The sequence below is a fragment of the Amblyomma mixtum genome, chromosome 3 (assembly GCF_055824585.1).
Source record: "Amblyomma mixtum isolate Tamu chromosome 3, ASM5582458v1, whole genome shotgun sequence".
Lineage (NCBI taxonomy): Eukaryota > Metazoa > Arthropoda > Arachnida > Ixodida > Ixodidae > Amblyomma > Amblyomma mixtum.
Genome location: NC_143014.1, coordinates 168,739,020 through 168,764,780, shown reverse-complemented (window position 1 = coordinate 168,764,780; position 25,761 = coordinate 168,739,020). Strand labels below are relative to the sequence as shown.

The 25,761-nt window shown below is 45.2% G+C and overlaps 1 protein-coding gene across 3 annotated transcripts in view; it reads left to right on the top strand.

Moving 5' to 3' along the window:
- Nak (Numb-associated kinase) overlaps positions 1-25,761 on the top strand; it is an 89,102-nt gene that overhangs the window by 49,968 nt on the left and 13,373 nt on the right. For all 3 annotated transcript variants that reach the window (XM_089581868.1, XM_089581866.1, XM_089581865.1), the window contains 3 exons: positions 2,842-3,038; positions 11,035-11,124; positions 19,279-19,356. In XM_089581868.1, coding sequence (XP_089437994.1) covers positions 2,842-3,038; positions 11,035-11,124; positions 19,279-19,356 — 365 coding nt within the window. The remainder of the gene's footprint in view (positions 1-2,841; positions 3,039-11,034; positions 11,125-19,278; positions 19,357-25,761) is intronic.

Sequence of the window (25,761 nt, the reverse complement as noted above, 5' to 3'; positions counted from 1 at the left end):
AGAAAAGCACTAAAGAAACGCTGCTGTGCAAGGAACTGCACTGTTGTAAAAAAGTCTCCCTGCGCCTTCGCACGCAGTTTTGTTGCTGGTTTGTGCTTTGTTGCAGAGGAGAACCGGTGGACAAAAAGGCGTGTGTAGGCAAGGAGGGCACGTGCTCCAGGTCTGAAGCAGTTAGATACAGGCAGAATTTTCAGCTGACGCAGCATCGAGACACGTGTCTTCAGGGCACTGAGATCTTAGATTGTCAGATATTAGTGCTGCGTGCATATTGCCTGTGACGGATGGACAGACATGTGGTGTACATACTAATTAAGTTGAAGGAGCAAGATTAGAGGTAGAAAGAGTGAAAAAGATTATTACAGCCGTGACGCTGTTTAAGAATGTACCCATAGCTAGCTAGCTGGACTCATTCGGAGCTGCAGTGGAACGCTTGCTGACGCTTGCTAACGCTTGCTAAAGGTGTAACGCTTGCTGACCACTTGGCTACCCACCTACCACATAGCTCTATCTTCTGTGGCGTTGTTCGAACACTAGCACGAAATAAAGTACAAACCTTGGTGCGAGCGCTTGTGGCACCATCACCAGTCATTCGTGTAGTGCACTGAAGCCTGCCACCTACCAGCAATACTTTGATTTGAGCTAGTTGGTTGTAGCATGACATGTTTACGCAAAAGGCGTACTGGCCCTAAAAAACGGAGACAACACACACAACAAGACAGGACTGGCGCCAACTTCCAACTGAGTTTATTCACAGAAAAACCACTTAATAACCACAATGCATGCAAAAAGATAAAGACAGACCAGATACAAGGGGTGATTTAACAAAGACACACGTGCCAAACGGACCAAAGCAATGATTATAACGCTGACAAAGACCCACTAAGAAACCTAATCTCTTCATCCGACAGTGACACAGATGGCTTGCTTATGCAGATACTATCACCCTTCTGCTTGATGTAATAGGCTTTTATTATCTCACGCTCTAATCTGTCTTTTGACCTTCCAATGAATTCGGTGTTCTCAAAACTGGGACGGCATTTGCAGCTTTTGCAGTGAGTGGCCATGTGGCTGCCGTAGCCATTTTTTACAGCAATCTTGTGCTGCCTCACTCTTTCATTGTAGCACTGACCTGTCTGGCCGATATATTCCTTACCGCAGCTTAGAGGAACAACGTACACTACATCAGCCGTGCACTCAGTGGCGCGGATTTGGTGTTTCTTTTTGCACTGCCTAACCATTCTTACTCTGTTGACAGCTTGCAGGGAGCAGAAAGCACCACATTTCAACAGAGTAAGAATGGTTAGGCTGTGCAAAAAGAAACACTTAATGCACGGCTGATGTTGTGTACGTTGTACGCTGTATGTCAAAAAGCTGTATGTCAAGTGAAAATGACGTTTTTTTTATATATATATATATTTATGAGGAGTTCAATATAGCTAGGGTTTGGACTTCTCAGTTTTTATTTTTCAAAAATTCGGTAGACTCTTCTCAGTCTTTATTTCAGAATGCAAATTCCTGTTTTTTTTTTGTTTTTTTTTTTCGGCGAGTATTATTTTCGACGAATGAATTACTGACTTTTTTTGGTGATTTAATGTGGCAGTCCTGTGGTCAAAGGTCACTTAGAATCTGTCTCGGAATTTTTGTCAGTGCAAACATTTCGTTTGCCAGTATGTAGCATAATTTATCAGTAATTTTGCTTTTGGAGGTGTGCTTGTAGGAGAAATTGCTTTTGTAACTAAAGAAGAAATACAAGTTTATTGATAAAGCTGCGTTACTCAAGAGTGCAAATGGAATTTACTTCTAAGAACTCGGTTGATAAGTTTTCTTTGGGTTGTCAGGCTTGTTTGAGCTAGAAGGTGAAGCATCATGTGGTCTATGTGTTGATTGCAGCGATGAAACTGCGGCTCGGTCGTCGCGGTGCCCGAAAATGATGCTTTCCAGGACGACCATGCACGGTTTCATGTCAGTGTTCTGCATACAGTTGATAAACTTACTTACTCATTAACTGCTCTATGTGTGGGATGATAGTGAACAGACAGTGCTTAGCTAGTAGGTGGTGAGAAGGTGGTGCTCCCTGGTTTGCAGAGCAGTGTAAACAGCCGAAAAAATGTCTTAAATCGCACAACTTCGCGGCTTATCCAAAAATGCCACCGTCTCATCACGCCCCTGGCTTCCCTACATTGTTAATTTGCAACCGTGACTGAGTGTAAATCACTCAACAGCCAGCAAGCTATGCCTTGCACGACAAAAATACCGACCTTCTTCGGATAGAACCGAATTTCAAAAACTAAATTCGGCTTACTTTTATGTCTTTTTCGGTTGAAACTGAGCAATCCAACCCCTAGATGTAGCCAATAATTCGTAATATCCATGTTTGTTATATCAAGGTTTGACTGTAATCAGGCAAGTTGGTGCCCATTCATTTTGAAACAGCACTGTGAGGGGGGCAGGACACAAACCAGACAGGACAGTTGCTGACTCACAGCTGGCATTCTTTTCCATACTGCCATTCTTTGTGGTAGTGCTTAATAGCACTAACTTCTCTAATGTAGCTAAATTATTAAATTTAAATATGTTTTTGTGGGTTTTTAATTTAAACTTTGCACTTAATTGGTAGTCATACAGATCGTGCAAGCTAATTTTGTAGGAATTTCTGAAGAGACCTGCACATAGATACCTGAAGCTCTTTTACATAAAATACCGCACATTTTTTTACTGCTAAGACGCCTTAATCTGTCATAGTATGGCGCTTACTACTAGTAGAGGGCATGCTTTTGAATTCTGGATGCAAACATAGTGCCTGGCCTCGTGTCCTGGCCTCGTGTCCCCATGGGAACTCAGGCCATTTGTACAGGAGACTTCTCAGTTCCTGGCACCCTTTGAAGTCTCGCTTGGCCGTGCTTCATCCCCGCCTGAGAGCAACCCCCATTGGAACCCCTTTGCCGAGCCTGCATCTAGCACTGCAGTCGACCCGACAGACCCTGAGGATCACCTTTTTGGCCAGGAGTTTGATAAGATACGCCGAGGCTCGCAGAGCAGTGAGTGACTTTCCCTTTGCATGCTTCCTGGAACCAACCTCTCATGCGACAGTGGTTCTTGATAGCTGTGAGGGCAAGCTCCTGCCCAGCACTTAAAATGAAGATATCTGTATGCATGGGCTGCAGTCATCAAGCAAGTGTTGACTCCCTGTGCCCATGAAACATCAAGACCATTGTCATATGAAATTCCGGCATCACGGAATCTGCAGTTTTGTTACATTGTGCACAGTGGCCTCACACTTCAGTTTTCCAGCACATCATGATCCAACATTTAAAAAAAAAACCTTGCAATACCAGAAGGTTATTTTTGGCGAGAGCTGTTTGTCTTAATGTACAGGCTGTTTCACGCTTAGGGGAAAACTTGGAGCGTGTGGCATTGCACAACGGTGAGTGCTGCAGTCAGGCGCCGGCGGCAGCTCATGCCGGCGCAGACCTTCGAGTGGCGGAGTCTCAGCCACGTCGTCTGCTACAGCTGCACGTGCTGGCCGGGACGCGTGCCTTTCAAGGGCAGCGTGCGGTTTTCATTGTTTCTGCAGGAACTGAGCAGACATGCTCTACTAAAAGTTGTGCGACGCCAACCTCTGGGCCTTCATTGGCAAGAATGTAGTTGTGCAAACCTCCCTTGACAGCATGCTTTGTTTTTGCTTCATCGGAGATGCGGGGTACTGACTGCATGCAGGTATATTTGTCCGCTGTGTGTGCTGCCGTAATATGTCATGACTACAAAGACACCAAAATATGTGCTCAGTGTGCTCGGTCTTTATTTCACCATGAAAGGAAAAAGTACTGGAACAAAAACTGCTCCTGTATGGCTGCGCGTGTCAAGCACAATGAAACGAACTGATATAAATGAAGGAAATATAGACGAAGAAAATGAGCTGACGGTGGTGCGTCTCGACAGCAATATATTACCCTCAGGCATATTGTGCCCACCAGCGGGAAAATGCACACATCATGCCCCAAACTTCACTTAGTATCTCGTCGTGTTTCTAGCAGCATTGATGACAGTGCTCATTGTGTAGGTCAGTAAGGTCAGTGAGGTGGTCAGTGAGGTGTTATGCTCAGCACATCCCATTCGATGAGAATTGTGGACCAGAGCCTATAGTCGGACGCCCCACGCAGAGAATGGCACACCGGCGATGCTTTTAATGATCCCCAAACATTTTCAGTGATGCTGAGGTTCAGTGATTGGGGCGGCCACTCCAGCACAGTAACACCACGCTCTTTGAGCGGCTCGTTCACAACACGAGCGGTGTGGATGTGCGACCTGTCTTGCTAGAATGTGTAGTCTCCTTCTGGAAACGGGCCGTCAAGAACGTATGGAATCAATGCGTCATCTATGATTCCCCTGTACCTTTCAGCAGTGAACTTGCCTTTGAGGCGTATTAGCGGCTCAAGACCATCTTTGCTGATGCAGGACCACACGCTGACACTTCTCCCGCTCGCCGCAACCCATTGTAGTACTGAGGCATGCATCTAAAGATAAGCATCCATTGAGTTCTAATATTTTACATCACATAGCTCAACTTTCCTACGAATCTAGGCCAACCTCACTTTACAAGTTAAATGTTCACGGCGCGGATTGCAAGTGCTGGTTCGAATCACAAGTGCATGCACCCCCTCAGATTCGATGGTGACATTGCAGTACAGGTGGTGACATTGGTGACATTGCAACGGTGGGTACAAATCCTCATCTTCTGTTGTGGCCCTTGATGGACGTCCATGAGGTTTTTGATGTGTCCTTTTTTTTTTTTTTTACATTGCAGAATCCTGTTCACAGCTTTTAGTGATTGTCCTGTCATCTGAGCTTTCTTTTTTTTTTTTTTTAGTGTAGTTCCTGCAACATAGTTCCACAATTTTGAGTCATTCTTTCTCCGGTATACGGGCCATCTGGACAGGGCAAAGTCTGGTCACCAACGGTATAGACAAGCATCAGGCTGCGATGTCAAGGAGATGCGGCGATGCTGGCGTCAGCAGTGACTTTCGTTGTGTAGACAAAAGGCGGTATCGTGCGCCTTTGGTATGCCACACTTGCATTTTTTTTAACGTAATTCGTGATATACCGTCAAGTTGTGGTGCGGTTGGTTGAGCCACAATGCTGAAAAGATGCAGCGGCATAAGTTTCCACAAGTTTATTGCAGTCAGATAAGGGCGAAAGCTATGGGCTGCGGCTGTGGAGCGGACAAGTTCGGTGACGGATCGGCTGCACAGCTAGAATTTCAACGCCTGCAGCTCATTCACATTCTGTCGGGCTCTCATTAGAAGTTTAGACGCGATAATCCGTGTGTATGTGATCGTAAGTTGAACGCAGGGGGCCGTTTTCAGATGCCACTCAACCCCACTACGTCCCGGGCATCTCTTCGCGCAAAACAAAACGACAACAAAAAACAGCTGCTGCCAGTCACCTTCAGTGCTCATAGGAGCCACTAAACACAATGTTTGAAGCAGCACTGTGGTAGTTTTTGTTTTTCGTTTTCGCGAGCTTGAACAAGTGCCTTTCAGCACCGGTTGCAGAAAACGATTAAACGTCGGTAGGATATGGGCAAAATTGTGTAGTGTTAGGAGCAGAGAAGGAAGCCTATGCAATGCTCCACTAGGTAATTCCGTCTGGCGAACAGGTCGAAAAAGTGCTGTACTACTCTCCGGACATCTACAAAAATGTTTATAACCAGAAGAGACGCACACGCTTTGAAATATTCGCATACACAAGTTGGTTTCGAAGGCAGTATCGCTTGGCGCAGTGTAGGCACACTGAGTTTTTGCTTACACCCCGCGTCGCTGGTGACCGCAGCAGCACTTTTGTTTACAAACATGACTCTTGTCTATGGTACTGCGCTGGTCAGATAAAAAGGCAGGACTGAGGTGGAGGAGATGAGTACCGAGAGCAATCTTGAATCCCAGTGATGTGATAGCTGCGCCAATTGCGCCGATGTGCGCCAAAAGGCAAAACCTGCTACATCCTGCTACATTTTTGTTATTCTGCGCCAAAGCTGCGCCAAACGCGTATTTTCACATTCCGAAAGCGAAACTAATATCTCGAGGTTGAAACGTCTATGCGCCCCACAATTGCGAGTGACATCAATCCTCACGTCGACATCGATCTTCATCGCCATTGCACACTTCGCGTGTAGGGCAAGTCGAACTACCGGACAATGACGTGCGTGGAAGGCTGCCGCACAACTCATCATTGAAATGGCATTTTCGAAGCTTAAAGGTGAGTTCACGGAACTTTCTTAATACAGTGGACGACTTTTCGGACGAACATATTGCTATTATGCTGGACGAAGGGGTCAGTTGTGTTGCACATATTCAAAGCTCCTAATGACTAAATTTCGCCGCGAGACACGTGCCCAGACGACGGGCGGCGACCTCTTTCACGAGCTCGGCCTGGCTGTGCTGCCCTCGGCACGTCGCCCGATGGACGCACGGGTTGAGACGAAGTCTAAACGGGAAAGCGAACACGCCGCTGCGGGAGCTGCATTGCGCCCGCAGTACGTTGGGTCCAGAACGAGAACGCGAAGATGGCGAAACAGTAAGAATTGAGAAACGGCCGAAGCAAGCGCTCCGTCGGCCTCCGTCATTAGGCCTAGCGACTAGAGCCAAATCGACATCTTATTCGGCGGTGGCTTGTGTATAATGAGGGGCGTCATCCTGTTATCGAAACGCCAGTTGTTTATGGTTTTACGGTAGAAAAGTCAGGGTTGCGGTGCGTTTTGCTGCGGGTACGCATTTCCTCCCGCGCTCGCCGTCTCCATGAAGTCGTATGGCTCCGACGCGCTTCGCTGCTACCTCTTTCTGTATTTCTGTATTCGAAACGAAATATACACGGCATAATTGAGTTCCGCGAACTCTGACTGGTTTTAAAAAAAGTTCGTGCGGCGGAAGACGTTCAAGAACCGTACTATTTCGAAACCACGCGGTCGTAATGTACCGACTCGCGCAGAATTTCAGTATCGCAAGGGGCCCCCTTTAAGCTTGAATTTCGTTTTATTTGATCAAGTTTTCGATCTCTCCTGCAGTCCGAAATCAGGCTTCCGAATTTTCGATCGTTGACTGTAAAGCGTTATGAAAAAGCACTGCACTGGTATAGTGATGCCTTGTGATGGTGTGTGATGATACAATCGCTTTTAAACTATTTTTGGGGAGTTGTCTTGCCTGGTGTCTCTAAAACTGATTCTTCTAGCATGGCAAATGCATGTGTGTGCTGCGATACTAAACTAAGAAATTTGTTGTTCCTCAGGTCGTTCCACCAAGTTCAACGTCGACATCCTCAGCAAGAAGGACGAAAATGGTGATAACATATCATCTTGGTGTCGCCAAGGCATTGATGGCAGTGGATTCTGCATTGTCTGCAATCACACCATTAAATGCACACAGCATGGTGTTGCAGCGATAAAGCGACACGCTACAAGCAAGCGGCACCTTGAGGCCACGAAGAACCACCGTGATTCTGCAGGTGCACTGAAAACGCCGAAGACCTGCCAGACGCATTTGGACTTCTCGCAGAGTTCAGCGACACTCTCGGGCGACCGCGTGGTTCGTGCAGAGACTCTCTTCGTTCTGGGGATTACTCTCAAAGAAGTTCCCTTCTCCTGGGCAGATACAGCCACTTCTCTGTTTCCGAGGATGTTCCCCGATTCTGAAATCGCTAAACAGTTTTCCTGCAAACGAACCAAATCCTCCTACATTGTGTCTGATGGTCTTGGGCCCTACTTTAGGAAACTTGTAATTGATGAACTAAACAGACCAAATGTTTTCTACTCAATTGCAATCGATGAAACGCCATTGCCGGAGCAACGTTGCCAGCAACTAGATGTGATGGTGAGGTACTTTTCATGCATTACAAAACATGTGGTTGTGGAACATCTTCAATCCTTTAGGTTAGGCTCAGCTACGGCTGATATCCTTCTCAGTGAAACAATGAAGGCAACTCAGGATCTTCCACAGAACAACTTCATTTGTTTCTTTAGTGATGGGCCTAATGTAATTAAAGCTGTGAAAAAGAAACTGAAGGAACTGTACCCAAACCTCATAGATGTAGGCGAATGCTGCCTCCACAAAGTTCATAATGCATTCAGCAATGGCATAGATGCTTTTGGTTCAGAAGTTGAGGCAGCAGTCGTGGATGTATATTACTTCTTCAAAACTGCTGTACAAAGTGCTTTTATTAAGGCCCAGCAAGAAGTGCTTCAACTGCCGAGCAATGTTTTCTTGCGTCATTTGAGCTCCAGGTGGCTTACGTTAGGTCCTGCAGTAGATCGCCTCATTGAGCAGTTTCCAGCGATCAGAAGTGTTGTCATGTCCGATTCAGCTTGTCGTTTGGGAGGACAACTGCGTCAACGCCTGAGGAAAGCGTTTTCAGATAGAATGTTTTATGCAAAGCTCCTTTTCATGAAAAATGCTGCAGATATGTTTACAGATTTTTTGTCTCTGTTTCAAAAGAGCGAACCTTTGGCTCATCTCCTTTATAGTGAAATGGTGGCTTTAGTTTTTAAGCTGTGTGGACGTTTCATGACTAAAGAGTCCTATAGCTCTAAGAAGGGCACAGAGCTGCCACTACTGCAGGCCGGGTCTCCTGCAAACTGGAAAGCCAAAGTGGAGATTGGAGAGGACACTGAGCAGGAAATATCATCTTGGGAAGCAGCGGACAAAAGAGCATTTAGGCTGGGTGCCAGAACGTTTTATATCAAGTGCACAGAGTACCTCGTGTCACGACTGCCATTCGGTAATTTATTGCTGAAGAGTCTACGTTTCCTGAAGCCATAGTCCAGGGAAAAGGAATCCTCATGCAGTGATCTCCGACAACTAGCTTCGGGGCTTCCACAAGTTATACAGCCGCGTGACATCTCTGCTTTGATGGACGAATACAACCTGCTCCGGCTGCAGCACATTGAATCAGAAGCATCCATTTCTGTTGAAAAGCACTGGCAGACCATTTTTGATGAGAAGAAGCCTGACAATGGAGCCAAGTACCCTCTGTTGAGCAAGATTGTCAAAGCGTTGCTTTGCATTCCACACGGAAATGCAGACGTAGAAAGGGGGTTTAGTGTGAACCGTCGGCAACTTAATGAAAGGTCTAGATTGACAATTCAGACTGTAAATGGCATAAGGAACATTGTTTCATATGCCAAACGCTTTGGCAGTGACCCGTCTAGCTTTGATGTTACGCCTGATGTTGTCAGAGCAGTGCGAGGGGCAAGCAAAAGGTACAGAGAACGTTTGGCAGCTGAAGAAGAGCAGGCTGCCAAACGGCAGCGTGCCAATGTACCCAAGATGACACCAAGTGATGCTGACAAAACCCTCAAGCTGGAAGTAGAAACTGCAAAGAAAATGCTGGTGAATGCAGAGCTGCTCATCAACAATGGCATAAAGACGAAGAATTTTGGTGATGTTGAAAGTGGGCAGGCCTTGCTTGCTGAAGGGAAAACAAGGCTTTCAGCTGCTGTTGACAAAATGTCGCCTAAGGCAGCCAACTAGGCAGTATTTTGCAGTTATAGACTGAATGATGTTGCTCACGGAAAAAAGGCACAGAATAGGTCCACTGCTTTTTGATAGGCCAAGAAGCCAAAAAGTTGTGCTGTCGTGTGCATAATTATTATTCAGTTCGAAACGTTGATAGTGGTTTTTCATTGTTTTTCTGTAAGCTTGTGATCTGCATTCTAGTCATTTTTAAATAAAAGTTCCAGTGAATTCCTTGTTGTCCATTTATAACTGCTGTCGTATAGGGGCTTGGCGGCTATAACACAGGGCTGATCTATACTTGGTAAAGATTACATGACACTGAAGTTCTAAAATTAGTTATTTGGGCCAACATATGATGTTTCACAATTGCCTCTAATTTAATTAAATTATTGCCAAAACCACGATCTGATTATGAGGCACGCCGTAGTGGGGGACTCCAGAATTGGACCACCTGGGGTTCTTTAATATGCACCTAAATCTGAGTACACAGGTGTTTTTGCATTTTGCTCGCATCGAAATGCCCCTAACATCCTATTGAACAGCACCTTTTTGTTCCCAAAGGTTTCCTCCTTATTTTACTATTTTACTTCTCGCAAAGTCAATTTTTTCACTTAACAATGAGCCTTGAGCTGCTCCAAAAGCTTGTTTCCCTGCTGCAAAATTCCCTTTTGGCTGCTCCAAAAGCTTGTTTCCCTGCTCCAAAATTCCCTTTTGGCTGCTCCAAAAGCTTGTTTCCCTGCTCCGAAATTCCCTTTTTGCTGCTCCAAAAAGCTGCTCCAAAATGGCTTCAGCCAATCACATCACTGGAATCCTTTAAAGCTGCCTGTATCTGCATCGAGTCATGCCATTCTTTTTTCAGCAGTGACCGAAGGAAGGTGAGGGGGCGTGTTGGCTTTTCTACATTTATTTCTCCTGACCTTGAGCAGTTTAAGAAGCGCTAAATTACCAGTAAGTTCACCACTCTCTCCGAATGGGACGTGCTCTGAGTTGGCAAGTCACTGACCGAGACACTTGACACCCCGCTACCATCCAGAATGAGCACTGTTATTGCTGCTGCTGGGGAAATAATGAGATACTAAGTGAAGTTCAGAGTGTGACGTGTGGCGGGCACGCCTGACCTTGTTGTCAAGACGCAGCACTGTCAGCCCATTTTCTAGTCTAGACTTCCTTCATTTGTATCAGTTTGTTTTATTGTGTTTGACTTGTGCAGCTGTATGTGGTCGGTTTTCCATTCAGTACTTTTTGCTCTTGTGGTCAAGTAAAGGCTGAGCACACTCTGCACACATTTTGGTGTTCCTTCATAGTTGCGGCATGTTACGGCAGCACACAGTGGACTAACATATACACTTCCCGGCCAGCAAGCAGTGGCGAAGCAGACGACTTGGCTGAATCTCCACCCTTCGAACATCGGTGCCTGCACAAGCTGCCGCCGGCAACAAATTCCAGGGGTCGCCGCTGCACGATGCGACACGCTCAGAGTTTTCCTGTTAAGTGTGAAACAGCCTGCACATGTTTCCCATTGTTTTTTCTGCAGGCATATCCAATGTGAAGAGTCGTGAGAGTCTAGTCATGAGCAGCGGTGACCTGGTGGATCCATTTGGGGCTGCTCCGTTTAACCGCTCAGGTGAGATGCTCTACTTTTTTCATGGTCTCTCTGCTACCTCAGTTTCAAAGCATGATGGCTACATATGTACTACGAAATCGAGAAAAGCCCACAATTGTTCGTTACGTCCAGTTTTCACGGGAAAACTTTAAATGACCGTGCAGAAGAGGAGCCAAAGTGGAAAGTAAATGTCGAAGAAATTGCATAGCAAGCATTCACAGTAAACACCCCGCTGTTAACATGGAGTTACATTTCTCGATCACGCAATTGCCTCAGCAACAGCTGTTGTAGTCTCTGTCGCGAATTGCACGACGCCGCTGTGCACGGTGGGGGGAGAGTGGGGAGGAGTTGGAGTTGAAAGCACCCGCCTCTTTCCATGTGCTCTTCGCTTGTTTAAAAAAAAAAAAAAAAGGTCTGTCTGCCTACCTGCCATTGCCCTGGGAATCGGATTCTTCTTTACGTTGCCATCGCTCTCTGCCATCCTGCTCCTGCTGCAAATCTGCTGTTGCAGTCTTTGCTATGTCCTTTTTTTTATTTTTTTTTTTTGACATGAACTATTGTAGTGCCACTTGATGTGATGCTACAAAAACAAAAGCTGCGTAGACTGCTGCGTTTGTCACAGAGAGGCGCCGATCACGCTGTAGCATTTTGCATTATGTTGACTGTGTTCACAAGTTGAGATCGTAGACGTTCCTGTCAGAGCGGTTCATGGTCTATCATCACGAGTCATGTGTAATTCAGCCAAATTTCAAGTAGCGTAGCACTAGAGAGTTTGATATATCAAACCGCCGCAACATCTTCGTCACATGGAGTTCACAAATACACATGCTTTGGGGGGGGGGGGGGGGGGGGGGGGGGGGGGGGGGGGGGGGGGCATTGGGGAACCGAGAAACTTCATTATGTCAAGAAATTTGCTACATTGGTCATTTGAACACTGGTCTGCTCGGCCGATATGCACCTGCAGCAAGAGTGTAAATAAGTAAAATGCCGTGATTTTTCAGTTGCGCAACCCTGTGGCGGGCATCTCCTTGCAGGCTTCTTTTTCCTTCACCTTGTTGTTCACATGACATCATACCTCTGCAAAATCATGTGTGCTCACTCAGGCCCGCTCATAAAAGTTTGGTCAACCTACAGGCTCATTCAAACTCATACTCGCAGAGGTCTGAGCTCACTCGAACTGATGAACTCGCTCATTAGGTTCACAACTTACTTGAGCTCACTCAGACTCATTTGGGCTGACTCTCTAATTTTGACTCGAGACCATTTGATCGCTCAGTGGTTATGGTGCTCGGCTGCTGACCCGAAAGACGTAAGTTCGATCCCGGCCGCGGTGGTCGAATTTCGATGGAGCTGAAATTTTAGAGGCCCATGTTTTGTGCGATGTCAGTGCACGTTAAAGAACCTCAGGTGGTCGAAATTTCCAGAGCCCTTCACATAATCCAAAACATCACTTATCTCTGATCATGACTCATTTGAATAAGCTCACTCGTCTCAACTTGTGACTCATTTGGGCTCACCCACATTACAATTCGCATTGGCATGAGAATACACTGCTTAATATGGGCTCGAGGCGTGAGGACTCTGGCCTCCCACGCAAAGACTCGATAAAGCTCTGTCAAAGCTTTCAACACATCCCTACACAGCTTACTACCACGCCCACTTAAACTAAACGGACAAAGTGCCATCTTCCTCACTTCCACAGAATCCTCTTCTTTCATTGCCCGCAAACTTTGGCAAGCCGCGTTACCCTCAAGCGTCCTTGGTTGTGGAAGTAATCTGTCCTCCCCTCCGCTGTCAGTAAAGGAGAAGGGGGAAAGAAATTTAAGTGCCCACTGTTGCCGCAAAAACAACGATCATGATCTGAGTAGCGAGTCCGTACTCACAACGCAGATCATGATCTGAATATGAGCCTGAGTAGCCCAAGTGAGTTTACTCATGAGTGAATCCGTCGACTTATGTGCAGCACATCTGATAGCACTTCTGGTGGTACTGAGAATATTGCGGCAAATGCATTGTTAAGTTTGTTTTTCAATGTTATTTGTTTTATTTCTGATGGAACATGCCCTTTTCACTTCCTGCTTGCTACACGGGAAGTGACCAGAGCACTCTGGAATAAACATGATCACACACGGCTGTTTCTATACTGTTCAATATGGTTTTTAATGTTTGACACCTTATCTCAAATGTTAGGTATCACCTTTATATTGTGTGCGGCCGAGAGCAGCAGGCGTTCTAAGAGACCGAACACTGAACTTTAAGCACCCAATGTTTTTCGACACAGCGGAAAGCTTGCTTTTAAGGTGGTGGATTGTGCAACGATTGTGTTGGTGGATTTTTTGGTAGATTTGGTAGAAGATTGCTTTCGATGATTTTTACCGAGAATTTTTCGATCAGTGCATGTGCCTGTTTTTATGTATCCCTTTGCTGTAAACCATGATCAGCGAGCGTGATGACGATTATTGCATGTCGGCAATGTGCCAAAAACTAGCATAAATCTCACCCTCCAAACAGTAATTGGACATTCTTAGTTGGAGTAGCATCCATTTTAGTTTCCACACCCAAAGCTGTTGCAGCACAGTGATGTACTACTCATCAACAAAAGTTCTAGTGGACCGTGGTTGCCGCTCGATCCAAGAAATGCAAAACACTGGCATCATCTAGTGACAAAAGCTAAAAGCACATGGTCGACAATGCGAAGGGAGAGCTGCTTTTTGTCGAAGGGCACTCTGTAGACAGTGTAAGCCATAATAAAACATGACGAACACTCCTGAAAGAAAAAAATCACTGTGCACTTAAAACAAATTATACCGATGTTTTACTGAGATGATGTCACGTGTTGAGCTACACCGATAATGCCTGGTTTCAATGCAAGATGGCTTTTTATGCAATTTTTAATGCCAAATTGTAATTATAAATCGTTGTTTCTTCAATACTGGATTGCTTAGTTCTTTCAACATGAGGCACAATCTTTTGAATCCGCCATAATCATATTGCACGTTTAGGTCAGTGGTCGGACCCTTTGGCCAAAGGGCGGTTGCATGTTATCACTGTCACCTAATTGTTTGTTTTTTGGGCAGATTTTTCCTGTGAATTGTTTGAGCTTATCTTTAGCCTCATCGTTTGTTGTCTACGATTGTACCTGTTGTCACCATCATGTGGTAATATGACTTCAGTGCTGCAAAAGAGATTGGGGAGAGAAGGATAAACAAACACATGTATATAGTGGTAACAGTTGAGATAGTTAATGGAACATAGTAAGTACTACATGGTATGAAAAGGCTTGAAATTAAATTGAGGACAGTGCAACAAGCTATGGAAAGAAATATAACTAACGTTGAGAGACTGCAAGAGAGCAGTGTGGGTCTGGGAACAAGTACAAATTAAAGATATCCTAGCTGAAATCAAGATGAAATAGACATGGGCAGGGCATGTAATGTTAAGGGAAGGTAACTAATGTGAAGAGAAGAAGATAGCTAGCAGGGAGCGGATGACGCGAGGAAGTTTGGAAGGATAAGATGGCCGCAAGGGGTGCTGGACAGGGTGAATTAGAGGTCAGTGATAGAGGAGGCCACTGGTGGCGACGACGATAATGATGGCAGTGCAGAAGGAGTGAGAAAAAAGAAGGGGCACAAGAAAAGTGCTGACTGAAAACTGAACATTTATTTCGCTAGCAGCAAAATGGGAGGTGTAACAGAAATGTGGGACATGAAAGACAGGAAGCAAAACAAAACAAAGGTTGGGTAAAGAAGTAAGAGGGGAAACGTGGGGCGGGTCCCAAGCACAAACAGTGCATTCCCAAACCACACCACTCACATCGCTCACATTTGTTGGGCACCCTAAGGAGACAGTGCAAGCCACTGGCACAGTGAGTGAAAAACTGCGCTTTTGTCTCGAGTTCACAGAGTGTCTACCAACCGGTGAAACAGGGCATTTGCAAGAAATTTTAGATGCAAAAGAATGGAAAGTTGGGCTTGTTGCAAGTTTTCATTTTAACCCTTTGTTTTCTGTGTTGCATCTGCTTATGCAAATGAAACTTGGTCTATTTAGATGCTGTCGTCAGGCCAAAGGAATGGCACAGGAACAAGAAACTAGCTTAGCTGGATTTTATTCCTTAAAAAAATGTGTGTGCTAGGGGTACTGGGTCAATTCCCTTTGAAACTGGTTAAAGCGATTTGCCGGTCCATCTTCATCTGTACAAAGATGCTGTACATTTCTTGGATTACAACCTTGTTCACCAATTGCTTTTTGGCATCTTGAAATGTGGAGCATTGTTTCAGGCACTTTCACTAGAAGATGGTTCACACTGTCATACCTTATTGCATCCGGAATGCCTGACGTCCTGTTGAACACAGCAGTGACGGAGATTCACCTTGCCTCTTCGTCTTATGTGGTGTTTTCTGCGCTCATGAGACCAGGGGCAATCTGTAGTTGGAACTCCACAAGATGAATTTCCAAACCCTCATGCCAGCTTAGATAGAGCAGTAACCTTGCAGTCCTGATAACACACGTGGACTCGCCGACAGTCATTCCCCCAACAAAACTTCCGCTGCAGTATTGCAACAAAATTTGGATATGAGCAAGGGCATCTATTGCTGTTGTTAGAATAGAGAAACTAAATTAATGAATGATTGGAACATTGGGAAAACATTTACTAAAAGGCAAGCACATTTCCATGTGACTACTTCTGGAGGATTCCACGTTTTCTGCTGTGCTGCTGTTGCTGTCGCAGCACCTACTCCTATCTAGGGAGGCTTTTATGAAACGTCGCCCATGTGGTGCGAATAATTGATTTTAGTTTGGGAGCTTCACTTCAGTTACAAGATTTGGATACTTGCATTACTTTTTGGCCACATATGTGGATGCTGGAATACAAAGGGTTAAAGGTGCAGTGAAGAGGAATCTGAACTCTTCTTTTTGCTGCGGGAACTCGATCTACACGTTCCAAGCATTCTTAGAAACTTCGACTTATTGTCCTGTGTAACCGATTTCCCTAATTAAATCGGATTAACGTCCGGCTCCCGCCTTTATTTTTTGAAATCTCCCCGTACGGTGGGCGGAGTCGACCATTGTGTGGAGTGCCTTTCAGCCAGCTCCGTGGAGGCTTTGCTTTCTCTTTATTTTGTTTTTTAGGTTTCCGTGAATAAATAGTTTCATTCGTAGATAATATAGCCACAAAATAAGCCCGCAGAAATAAAAATACGCGCGGACTGTTTGCTTCTACGGATTACTACGTATTACTCCACCGATGGCAGAGCGGCAAGCCTCCACGCAGCTGGCTGAAAGGCACTCCACGTGTTGGTCGACTCCGCCCACCGTACGGGGAGAATTCGAAAAATAAAGGCGGGAGCCGGACGTTAATCCGATTTAATTGGAGAAATCGGCCACGCAGGGCAATAAATCGAAGTTTCTAAGAATGCTCGGAACGTGTAGAGTGAGTTCAGATTCCTCTTCACTGCGCCTTGAAGTGATATCAATGCAGCAGGACCCCGTTCATATTTTGCGCTGATATCACTGAAAATGAAAGAATTTTGCATATCTGGAGGTGGTATTTTCTGGCTTCCTTCTAGCTGTTTCAATCACACTGACTGGAAAATTGAGGTTTTGCCAACTTGCCTGGCATTACTGCAAGCAGGGGCTGGTCTGAATGAAACATCATGTGGCACTAACTCTGCCCTCCTATTCATTTGCACCTTCACTCCTGCCCCCTGCAATCCTTAACTGCAAGTGCTTCAGATTGCAGTGGATGATGGACTTCCTTCGATTGGTAATGTTGTAACAGTATAACGCTACCAGTACTACTACCATTATACCATCGTCTCAGAAGTATTGTATTGGTATCACTTGCCTCGTAATCACGTAATTGCCTCGTTATCATGTAATTTTGACAACCATCTATCGCTGCACTTCACATTACTTCAAGGGAAATGTTCACTGATTTTTTTTCTTTGAGTTTTCACAGGTCAGATTTCAGGACATCCAAATTTGATAGCGAAAACTTTTCATAATAAGCCATGACACACCACCACCAATTGGAGTTTATTGTGCAACATGAAAAACTTGTGACTTCCTCAATATTTTGAGTCATGGAAGGTAATTTAATGATTTACTGTAATGGCAACATCTCGAAGGGTGCTTGCATATCTGGCTCCAGATAAGCCACCATTGGAAACTGAGCCTGGCAATGTTTAACACTAGAACTTTATCCAGTGAGGCTAGTCTAGCAGTGCTGTTCGAGGAACTAGCGTGTATTAACCCTTTCACCGCCACTCCCGAGATAACTCGGGCTACCTCATATGCACACCCCCTGCCTCTCCTGAGTTAACTCGTTTTGGCTTTTTAACTCACCCCCTGCCGCTCCCGATAATACTCGTGTAAAAAAAAAACAATGCAAACATGTAGCGCCATCTATGGAGAGACGCTATAAACTTATAGATCTTGTAGGGTAAATTTTGCACAACAGATAGCACGCATGTTTCCACATCCGAGTCTCTTCGTTTTGGTTTCCGCACAGGAGCCATGTTAGGCAATGTGCCACACTTGTCCACGCTTTGACGGACAAAGAAATTCAAAACTGCTTGTGAATTCAGAGTCCAATGATAATGAGAACGAGGAAGGAGCCCACCTAAGTGCCTTGTCGAGTGATGTCAGCGATGAAGTCCCCCTTCCACCGAAAAATCCGCGTAAGACGAGGAAATCCGACAGGCACGATTGGTGCTGGAAGATTTGATTCAGTACAACTAATATCTATAAGATTATCCTGAATAAACATGTCTACATGCCCTGCAGAGCATTTTAGTGCGTTACTAGCAAAAAATATCCAGGAAACTAACATGCAAAAAAAACCGGCATGGTGTGTGCAGCTGTGAGTAAACAAACCTGGCAGTGAAAGGGTTAAATGGGATTCTATGGGGCTTAGTGAGGTTAGGAAGACAGAACACGTGTATACAGTGCTAAAGGGCGAGTGCATACTATGCTATCGTGGATTAGTGGGCAGACGAGAACTAGGTGTGTGATTCCTCATCAATCAGGATATACCTGGCAACACAGAGGAATTCTATAGTATTAACGAGAGGGTGGCAGTTATCGTAATTTGGCTTCATAAAGGTACAAACTGAAGGTGGTACTGGTGTACGCACCTACATCTAGCCAGGAGGAACAGATTGTCGAAAGCTTGTATGAAGACGTGGAATCAGCAATGAGCAAAGTGAAAACACAGTACACTGTACTGATGGGTGACTACAATGCCAAGGTAGGCAAGACGCAGTCTGGAGACCAAGCAGTGGCAGACTATGGCATAGGCTATAGGAATAGCAGGAGGCAGGTATTAGTAGAGTTCGCAGAGAGAATTAATTTACGGATGAATACCTTCTGCAAACGGGAGAACAGGAATTGGACGTGGGAGAGCCCAAGTGGTGAGATTAAAAATGAGACTTCATACTTATGCACTCATAATCTGAACGAACAAACGTAGCGTTGAAACAGGACACAGAAAGATGAGGACAGGACAGGGCTTATGCACTCACCCTGGCATTATGCAGGATGTGTAGGTTCTCTGAAAGGTGCATTGTAGCAACCACGCAATGGTAAGGTCTCGAATTAGCCTAGACTTGAAGGGGGAACGGAAGAAACTAGCGAGGCGGTAGTCCATTAATGAGTTAGCGGTGAGATGGAAAGTAGAGGAACTTAGGATCTTGCCGCAGAACAGATATTCAGCTTTTACTGAGGACGACGAGCTTAATGTTCAACCACCTGCCGCGGTGGCTCAGTGGTTATGGCGCTCGACTGCTGTCCCGAAAGGCGTGGGTTCTATCCCGGCCACGCCGCTGATGCTGATAAAGCGACTGCACCACTGCACTTTTCATTGCATCTGAGAGCCACAGTCATTTCCACTACTTCAGCCTGTAGGTAAGGGCTGCAGGCCCACAAGCAATCAAATGTGGACCTATGTTGAGCTGAGCACCTTGCAGGTTGAGCACAGAAGGTGCTCATGTTGCAAAAGTGTGTTTTTGGAACACCTGTTCTGTATTGAGGTTCTAATGTCGGAATAGCAAAAAAAAAGGAAAAGTGCATGGCTAAGGTGTCATTAGGGTCTCTTGGTTTTTCATATGCTGTTTCATGTGAATCTTACTTGCGAAAACTGTAATTTGAATGCTCAAGGTGCTCTTTTTTCTGCAGGGAAACCAGGGCGTGCAAGGAACTCTTCTGGGAAGACAGCATTGCATCATCTGTCAGCTGTTCCATCTCAGCCTGGAGGTAATCCTTGGCACTAATTACTCCAACCACCACCGCCACTGTTACTGCTGTGACTGCTGCAACTACCACTACCACCTCATCGCATGGGTGCTGTTGCTTTATTGTTGGCACTTGTGGTTGCTGTAGCTTACATTGTGGGCAATAGAATAGTTTAGAGCTTTACTATAAGGCTAAAGGGTACAGATTTGTGCAGGAAAGTACAGTGAAATCTAGACAATTTGAATTTCATTAATTAGAACTGGTGTTCATGCTCCATTAGTCATGTTTGTTTGAATGTACTACACCTTCCTTTAAATCAGTTACTTCAACATGCAATATTGTTAATTTGAACAAAACTTAATTTGAACAAGTTGATGCATACAGCTGCTCACAAAAATTATATGGTGAAGACTGTTTCAGCATGTTACTAGCTAACATGGCATTATGCACTGATGCCAGATCTACCAGAGTGGGCAACTACTGAAACCCATGAAGTGTCAGCTGTGTAAAACCAGTATTTCTGTGCAGATCAGCACACCTCAGAAGAACATGTGTGACAGGACAAAGTTCATATGCAGAAGCAAAAACGTGTGCTACTGCAAGAAGTGTGCTGTGAATACCTTATGGAGGATCCAAAAGTGGAGCATCAAAGGGTGTTGAATATTCTGTGTTCTTGAATTTCATATTCTAGTCACCCAACCAAAATCATACTCTTGAGAGCATGAGAAACTTATAAATCTTACTATTGAAAACAACAGTTGACATGGTAGTACTGACTTTTGTCATTGGGGATAAAAGGTGCTTAGAATTTGAAACCAAACCACTTACAGCTTCAGACACTTCAGCTTCAGTAGGTTATAACTTGTTAATGCAGCAAAAATCGTGCCTTCCAATACACCTCACAATAGTATACATCCGTCTGCCAGTCGTGGCCACCCAAATAGATGATGTCGCTGCACAGTGGCTAACTTATTTCAATATGGCTGCTCGCACTTTGCAATGTGCTGTTGCCTCGATTACCAGCTTGGCAAGCCCGCTACATGTATTTTGTGCAGTTCGTCACGAATTCTGTAGAATGTACTTGTTACAAAGTTGCGGTAGCCGCGTCAGAATGCCGTGCCATGAAGGGATGACGCCAGTGAGTGCCGGAGGCATCCCATTGCGTCAGTTTATCTCACCATGCACAGATGCCTCTGCAGCCAATGACTATGCGGCGGCCATGCTTATGTCATGCCGTTCTTCATGGATGCCAGGTAGCATGCACATTGCAAATCTGAGTCGCCCATATCTGCACTGTGTGTATGCGTGTGTTCTGTGCACTACGAAGTAGGAAAAGCCTGCAAGTGGCAGAGTCGTAATGTCACAGCAGGCGGACAAATTCCAATGAGTGCCAGCGTCGTCACATTGCCACAGCTAACCCTTTGTACTGATGGTCTTGGTGTCCAGACAGTAGTGTGCATGTCGCGGTGTTTTTAATTTGCAGAATGCCTAACTATTTAGTGTCGATTCAAAGCCCGCTTATTGCAGGACATAAATGCTAAACGCTTCAGGTGTGTGCAATAAAAACAAGGTTATAGGCAATAAAATCTTTATTGTATGCATGGTTTAGCACTAAGATTGCATACGTCCCCGACAAATGCAGTTATTTCACCTAGTCACTGGTTGCTCAGGCTCTACCTCAGCACAGTAAGTAGGAATTAAAAATGATTGTTTGTGCGCAGCTCATGAAAAAATCTGCTTGGTTGCGTCTTGGCGAGTTGTCTTTGTTTGGAGGTGAGAGCATGCCTGACATGTTCGGCAAGAAATGCGTTCCAAAACTTGCAGTGGCATGGAAATATAAAAGACCTGTAAACCGTGCCGTGTGCTTATTACTTTTATTTCTTCTGATATTGTGGTTAGAGTAGGAAAATATTTTTCTTTGAAAATTATCAATTTTGTTTAGGTAGGGGAAGAAAAATGCGCACGTTCCCTTTTTGCCAAGAGCTGATCGCTAAGCTGTTCCATGCCAAGCTAGCACTGAACAAAACTTTTTGTGTTCCCCCTTACAAACGACTTATGCTCTTTAAAGGGGCCCAGAAACACAATCTTAGTTAACTGTTTTGCCTGTTGATTGCATACAGTGAGTTATAATGGTGCTATTAGCGTCGGTAACACCGCGTATATTCCGTTTTTTAATATTTTAATGTCCCCCCAAAAACAACTTCATGGCTCTGATGGTGTCGCCACACAGTGGCGGGTTTTTAGCAGCGGATATGACATCACCTGGCGCGAGCTTGATGACCGGACAAACAGTAAATATACTGCAAATTGTGTGAATAAATAGAGAAACATTTTGTCACCTCTCTGCGTTTTATATTATATCAACAAAGACAATTTGTTTGTCTTAGATAAAAGCCCTGCAAGGCAAGTAAAATAAAAATACACCACCAGGGGCGCTCTGGCACGGAAACAACGCTGCCAGTCTCACAGAGAGCAGGCAACCATGGAGTACAAACTTCCGCGACGTTCTCTGGCTGGCTGTTTTGATTGGTTGCGCCACGTGCCGTCATTGGGAGAGCGAAATAGGAGTGGGAAGCCCCGCCAAAATCGAGTTGAGGGCAGCGTTTTGTTTGCTTGTATTTTGAAATTTCTTCACTGAATAACTCCCGTTCCTGTGCATCGATTCCTGTAATTCTTTTTAAGACAGCATCTGTGTGACATAAAGAACCCACCTGAAGTATAGCCGGTATTCCCCCAGGCAGTGTTTCGCAGCCCCTTTAAGGTGTTTTGTAACCCCCTAGTTAGGGTTATGAGCTTGCTCCAAACGCGGAGCCGCCGTGGTGGCTCAGTGGTTATGGTGCTCAGCTGCTGACCCGAAAGACGCGGGTTCGGTCCCGGCCGCGGCGGTCGAACTTCGATGGAGGCGAAATGCTAGAGGCCCGTGTGCTGTGCGATGTCAGTGCACATTAAAGAACCCCAGGGGGTCGAAATTTCCGGAGCCCTTCACTATGGCGTCCCTCATAGCCTGAGTCGCTTTGGGATGTTAAACCCTCATAAACCATAAACCAAATCGAATTTCCTCTGCCTATTTTGTGGCCTACTTTCCGCGGCGCAGCCTGCTTTCCTCAAGTTCTTACTGTAGTTACAATAGATATCGCTAAGAGTTAGGACTGAGAAGCATTAGTAAGTTCATAGTCCTTGCTTTAAGAGCACCACCTCATACCTCTGCTCAAGGTCTCTGCAAAAGCTTTCCTACTTAACATGCTTTGCTGCTTCCTTTTTGCATTTCCTGGATAAATTAACCTTGTTCAAGGAGCTCCACAAGCCCTAGCTATTAATCAAGTTGGCATGGGAGCAGGTGCATGATATTGATTCTAGCTTGTATTGCACAAGCCCACTATTGTTGCTACATACCAGCCCACAGGGTTGTCCTTGCCATTTAATGGATAGTTGCATGGAAAGTTGCATATTTTTTTTAGCCTAAACAAGGCTTTTTTGTCCAAACCATTCGAAAACCTTACCACAAAGTATCATCCTGAAGTGTAGAGGGAAAAAAAAGGAAATTGGAGCTTATTGAGGCACTGGTGACAAGCATGTCGCGCTTTTCGAAGAACTGCCTGTGTATGCTAAACATGCTTATGGTGCTCCACAGGGACTGATCAGGGTGTGAATGCCCATGTTGGAAGCATCATTTTTTTGCTGTTTTTAATGCATGTGAGTTCTGCTGTAGCACTCTGATGCTGCACAGCTGCTTTCAGTCTGTGCAAGATGGTGAGTTCACCTTCACAGTGCAGTCCATCTGTATAGCAGTGCTCGTAATGCTCATATATAACCTCGATGATTAGAGGATGTGGCAGTGCTGAGGCAGGTTTTGAAAACCGTGCCTCAGTGCTTGGTTTTGGAGGCCATGGCTGATACATACTGTCATTCCTCTCATCTCCTGAGATTTGGGCTAGTTTACTTGCTGTCATCATCAGTATTTTGCAAATGGAAATCTTTCAATACATATGTCATTACGGTCATAGTCCTAATATACTAACTAGTGTATTAACTACCCTATATAATTACTTGATGAACCCACTCGCATAATGAACCCACCCTCTACCTTTGTCTGAGATTTTGCTTTTCTTTTTAAACCGTTAGCTTTTGGTACTGCGTTCCTCAGTTTTCGCACCGTCCACAGAGCTTGGCATTGCACCAAGGTGCTGCGCGCTGATAGCACCGTGGCGTGTTTGTTTATCTTTTGACAAGAGCTCCTGTGGAATGGGGGGCTTGCTTAGCGTGCTGCTGTGCGCCCGGCTGCCCTATGCTTAGAAAAAGCGCTCCAGCATCTGAGAGGAGTGTAGCAGTTTAGACCAAAACCCTATAAAACAACCTCTACACTGAAATGCTATGAAGGAAGTAGGACCTTCAGACTGCCAAGCAATTTGGTAAGCTCGAGATTGCGTGAGCGAAAATGCCTAGCCCCTCACCCTCCAGCATGTGTGTGTGTGTGTGTGTGTGTGTGTGTGTGTGTGTGTGTGTGTGTGTGTGTGTGTGTGTGTGTGTGTGTGTGTGTGTGTGTGTGTGTGTGTGTGTGTGTGTGTGTGTGTGTGTGTGTGTGTGTGTGTGTGTGTGTGTGTGTGTGTGTGTGTGTGTGTGTGTGTGTGTGTGTGTGTGTGTGTGTGTGTGTGTGTGTGTGTGTGTGTGTGTGTGTGTGTGTGTGTGTGTGTGTGTGTGTGTGTGTGTGTGTGTGTGTGTGTGTGTGTGTGTGTGTGTGTGTGTGTGTGTGTGCGCGTGCGTGCGTGCGTGCGTGCGTGCGTGCGTGCGTGTTTTCCAGTCTCGCGTACAGCACGCACCTGACCTTGAGGGCTGGTGTTCAGCATGTTCGCTTTATCTCGCCATGATTTCCCATTGCCGCTGGCTATAACAAAATCGTTGGATCGCACGCACTGTGATACAGCAAACACCTTTCAAAGTGAACAATGCTAAACACTGGCGACACGAATACATCTGACCGCGTGCTTTTGTTGACGGACGGACGGACGAGTGGGCAGGCGGGTGGACGCATATGAAATTTCGACTCTCCCCTAAAAAAACTGCTGAACCTTATTTCCCGCATAATGAGCCTTCCCCCAAATTGACGTCAACTTTTCTGGAAAAAAATGTGGGGACATTACGCGACTATATACAATATATTGACTATTGGACTATGTACATTGCTGCAGCTTTGATTTCTACCATAGTAAAAAAGTACAGGGCTTCTCACTTTCTCGCCTCAAAAAGCCCCAACAACCTTCAACAAGTCCCATGGAAACACCCTTCCTCCCCCGTCACAATCAGTTGGTTTGCGCTTTTTTTGCTGTTTCGATTTACTTTTGTGTTTGTTTTCTCGCCTTTCACAACGTCAACATCCATCTCTCATTCACGCTGAGACCTCTAGCCCCAAGACAAATACTATGCAGAAAACTACCTTGCAAGACAAACGTTCCCCTGTATTCACGTACTCGAATTGCTGGGCTATGAACAGAATCTCATGATGCATCATCCGGCTTTCATTGCCTATCAGCCGTTCTCCGCTGCGGCATCAACATGGCGGCGGCTTTTTTAATTTTTTTTCTTTGCCAATTTTGACAGATACTGGCTTTCTGGTGCAAAGGGCCCTTGGAGGCAAAACATGGTGGCGTCATCCTTAGCTCAGAAGAAACTTTGCAATGCATCCTGTCGGTCAATATCAATTGAAAAAGTGTCTGGTGTCTCGTTGTTTTTGGATGCTTCACCCATTTTCACCAATGCATTGCGAGGAAGCCCCTGCAGTGGCTTCCCCTTATACTTGTTTGTTAGCGCATCGTTACAATCTCCTGGCACTCTACCTGTTTGTCCTGAGACACTGCAAAGAAGCCACTGCGTTTCTCCATGCAGTGTCCCCGAGGATGCGGTCGTCTGATATGTTAGTGCGCTGCTTTGTGTTTTTGTTTTCTTGATCCTTGACCTCTTAGCCACCATGGTGGGTGACCGCAGCTGCATTCCAGCTCTTAATGGTGCATGACCCCAGGTTTGACGCTTTCATGCATTTGTACATGTGCTGTTGGTCACTAAACATATTATACATAACATATTATACTAAATTTTGGGCATACTAGTAGCCAGGAAGTCTTGTCATCCGGGAGCGAATTGACCAGTGTAACTCTGAGACATTTTTATTGCTTGTGATTTTGAGCATACGAACCAAGAACGTATCATGATATTCTGCTGTATTCATTTGTATGAATATTTGCAGAAGTAGCCAATATTCTAAACTATTTGATTTGTATTAGATGTAGTTCTATTCAATTCATACTCGATTTGGTTTTTAGCTACAGTATTTGCACTCGTTTCTGTTTTGAAAAAGTGCTATATCTGCACACCCCTATCTCGGAGGTTTTAATGAAAATGTGGAGTGAAATTTAAGCTTTCAAAGCAAATTTA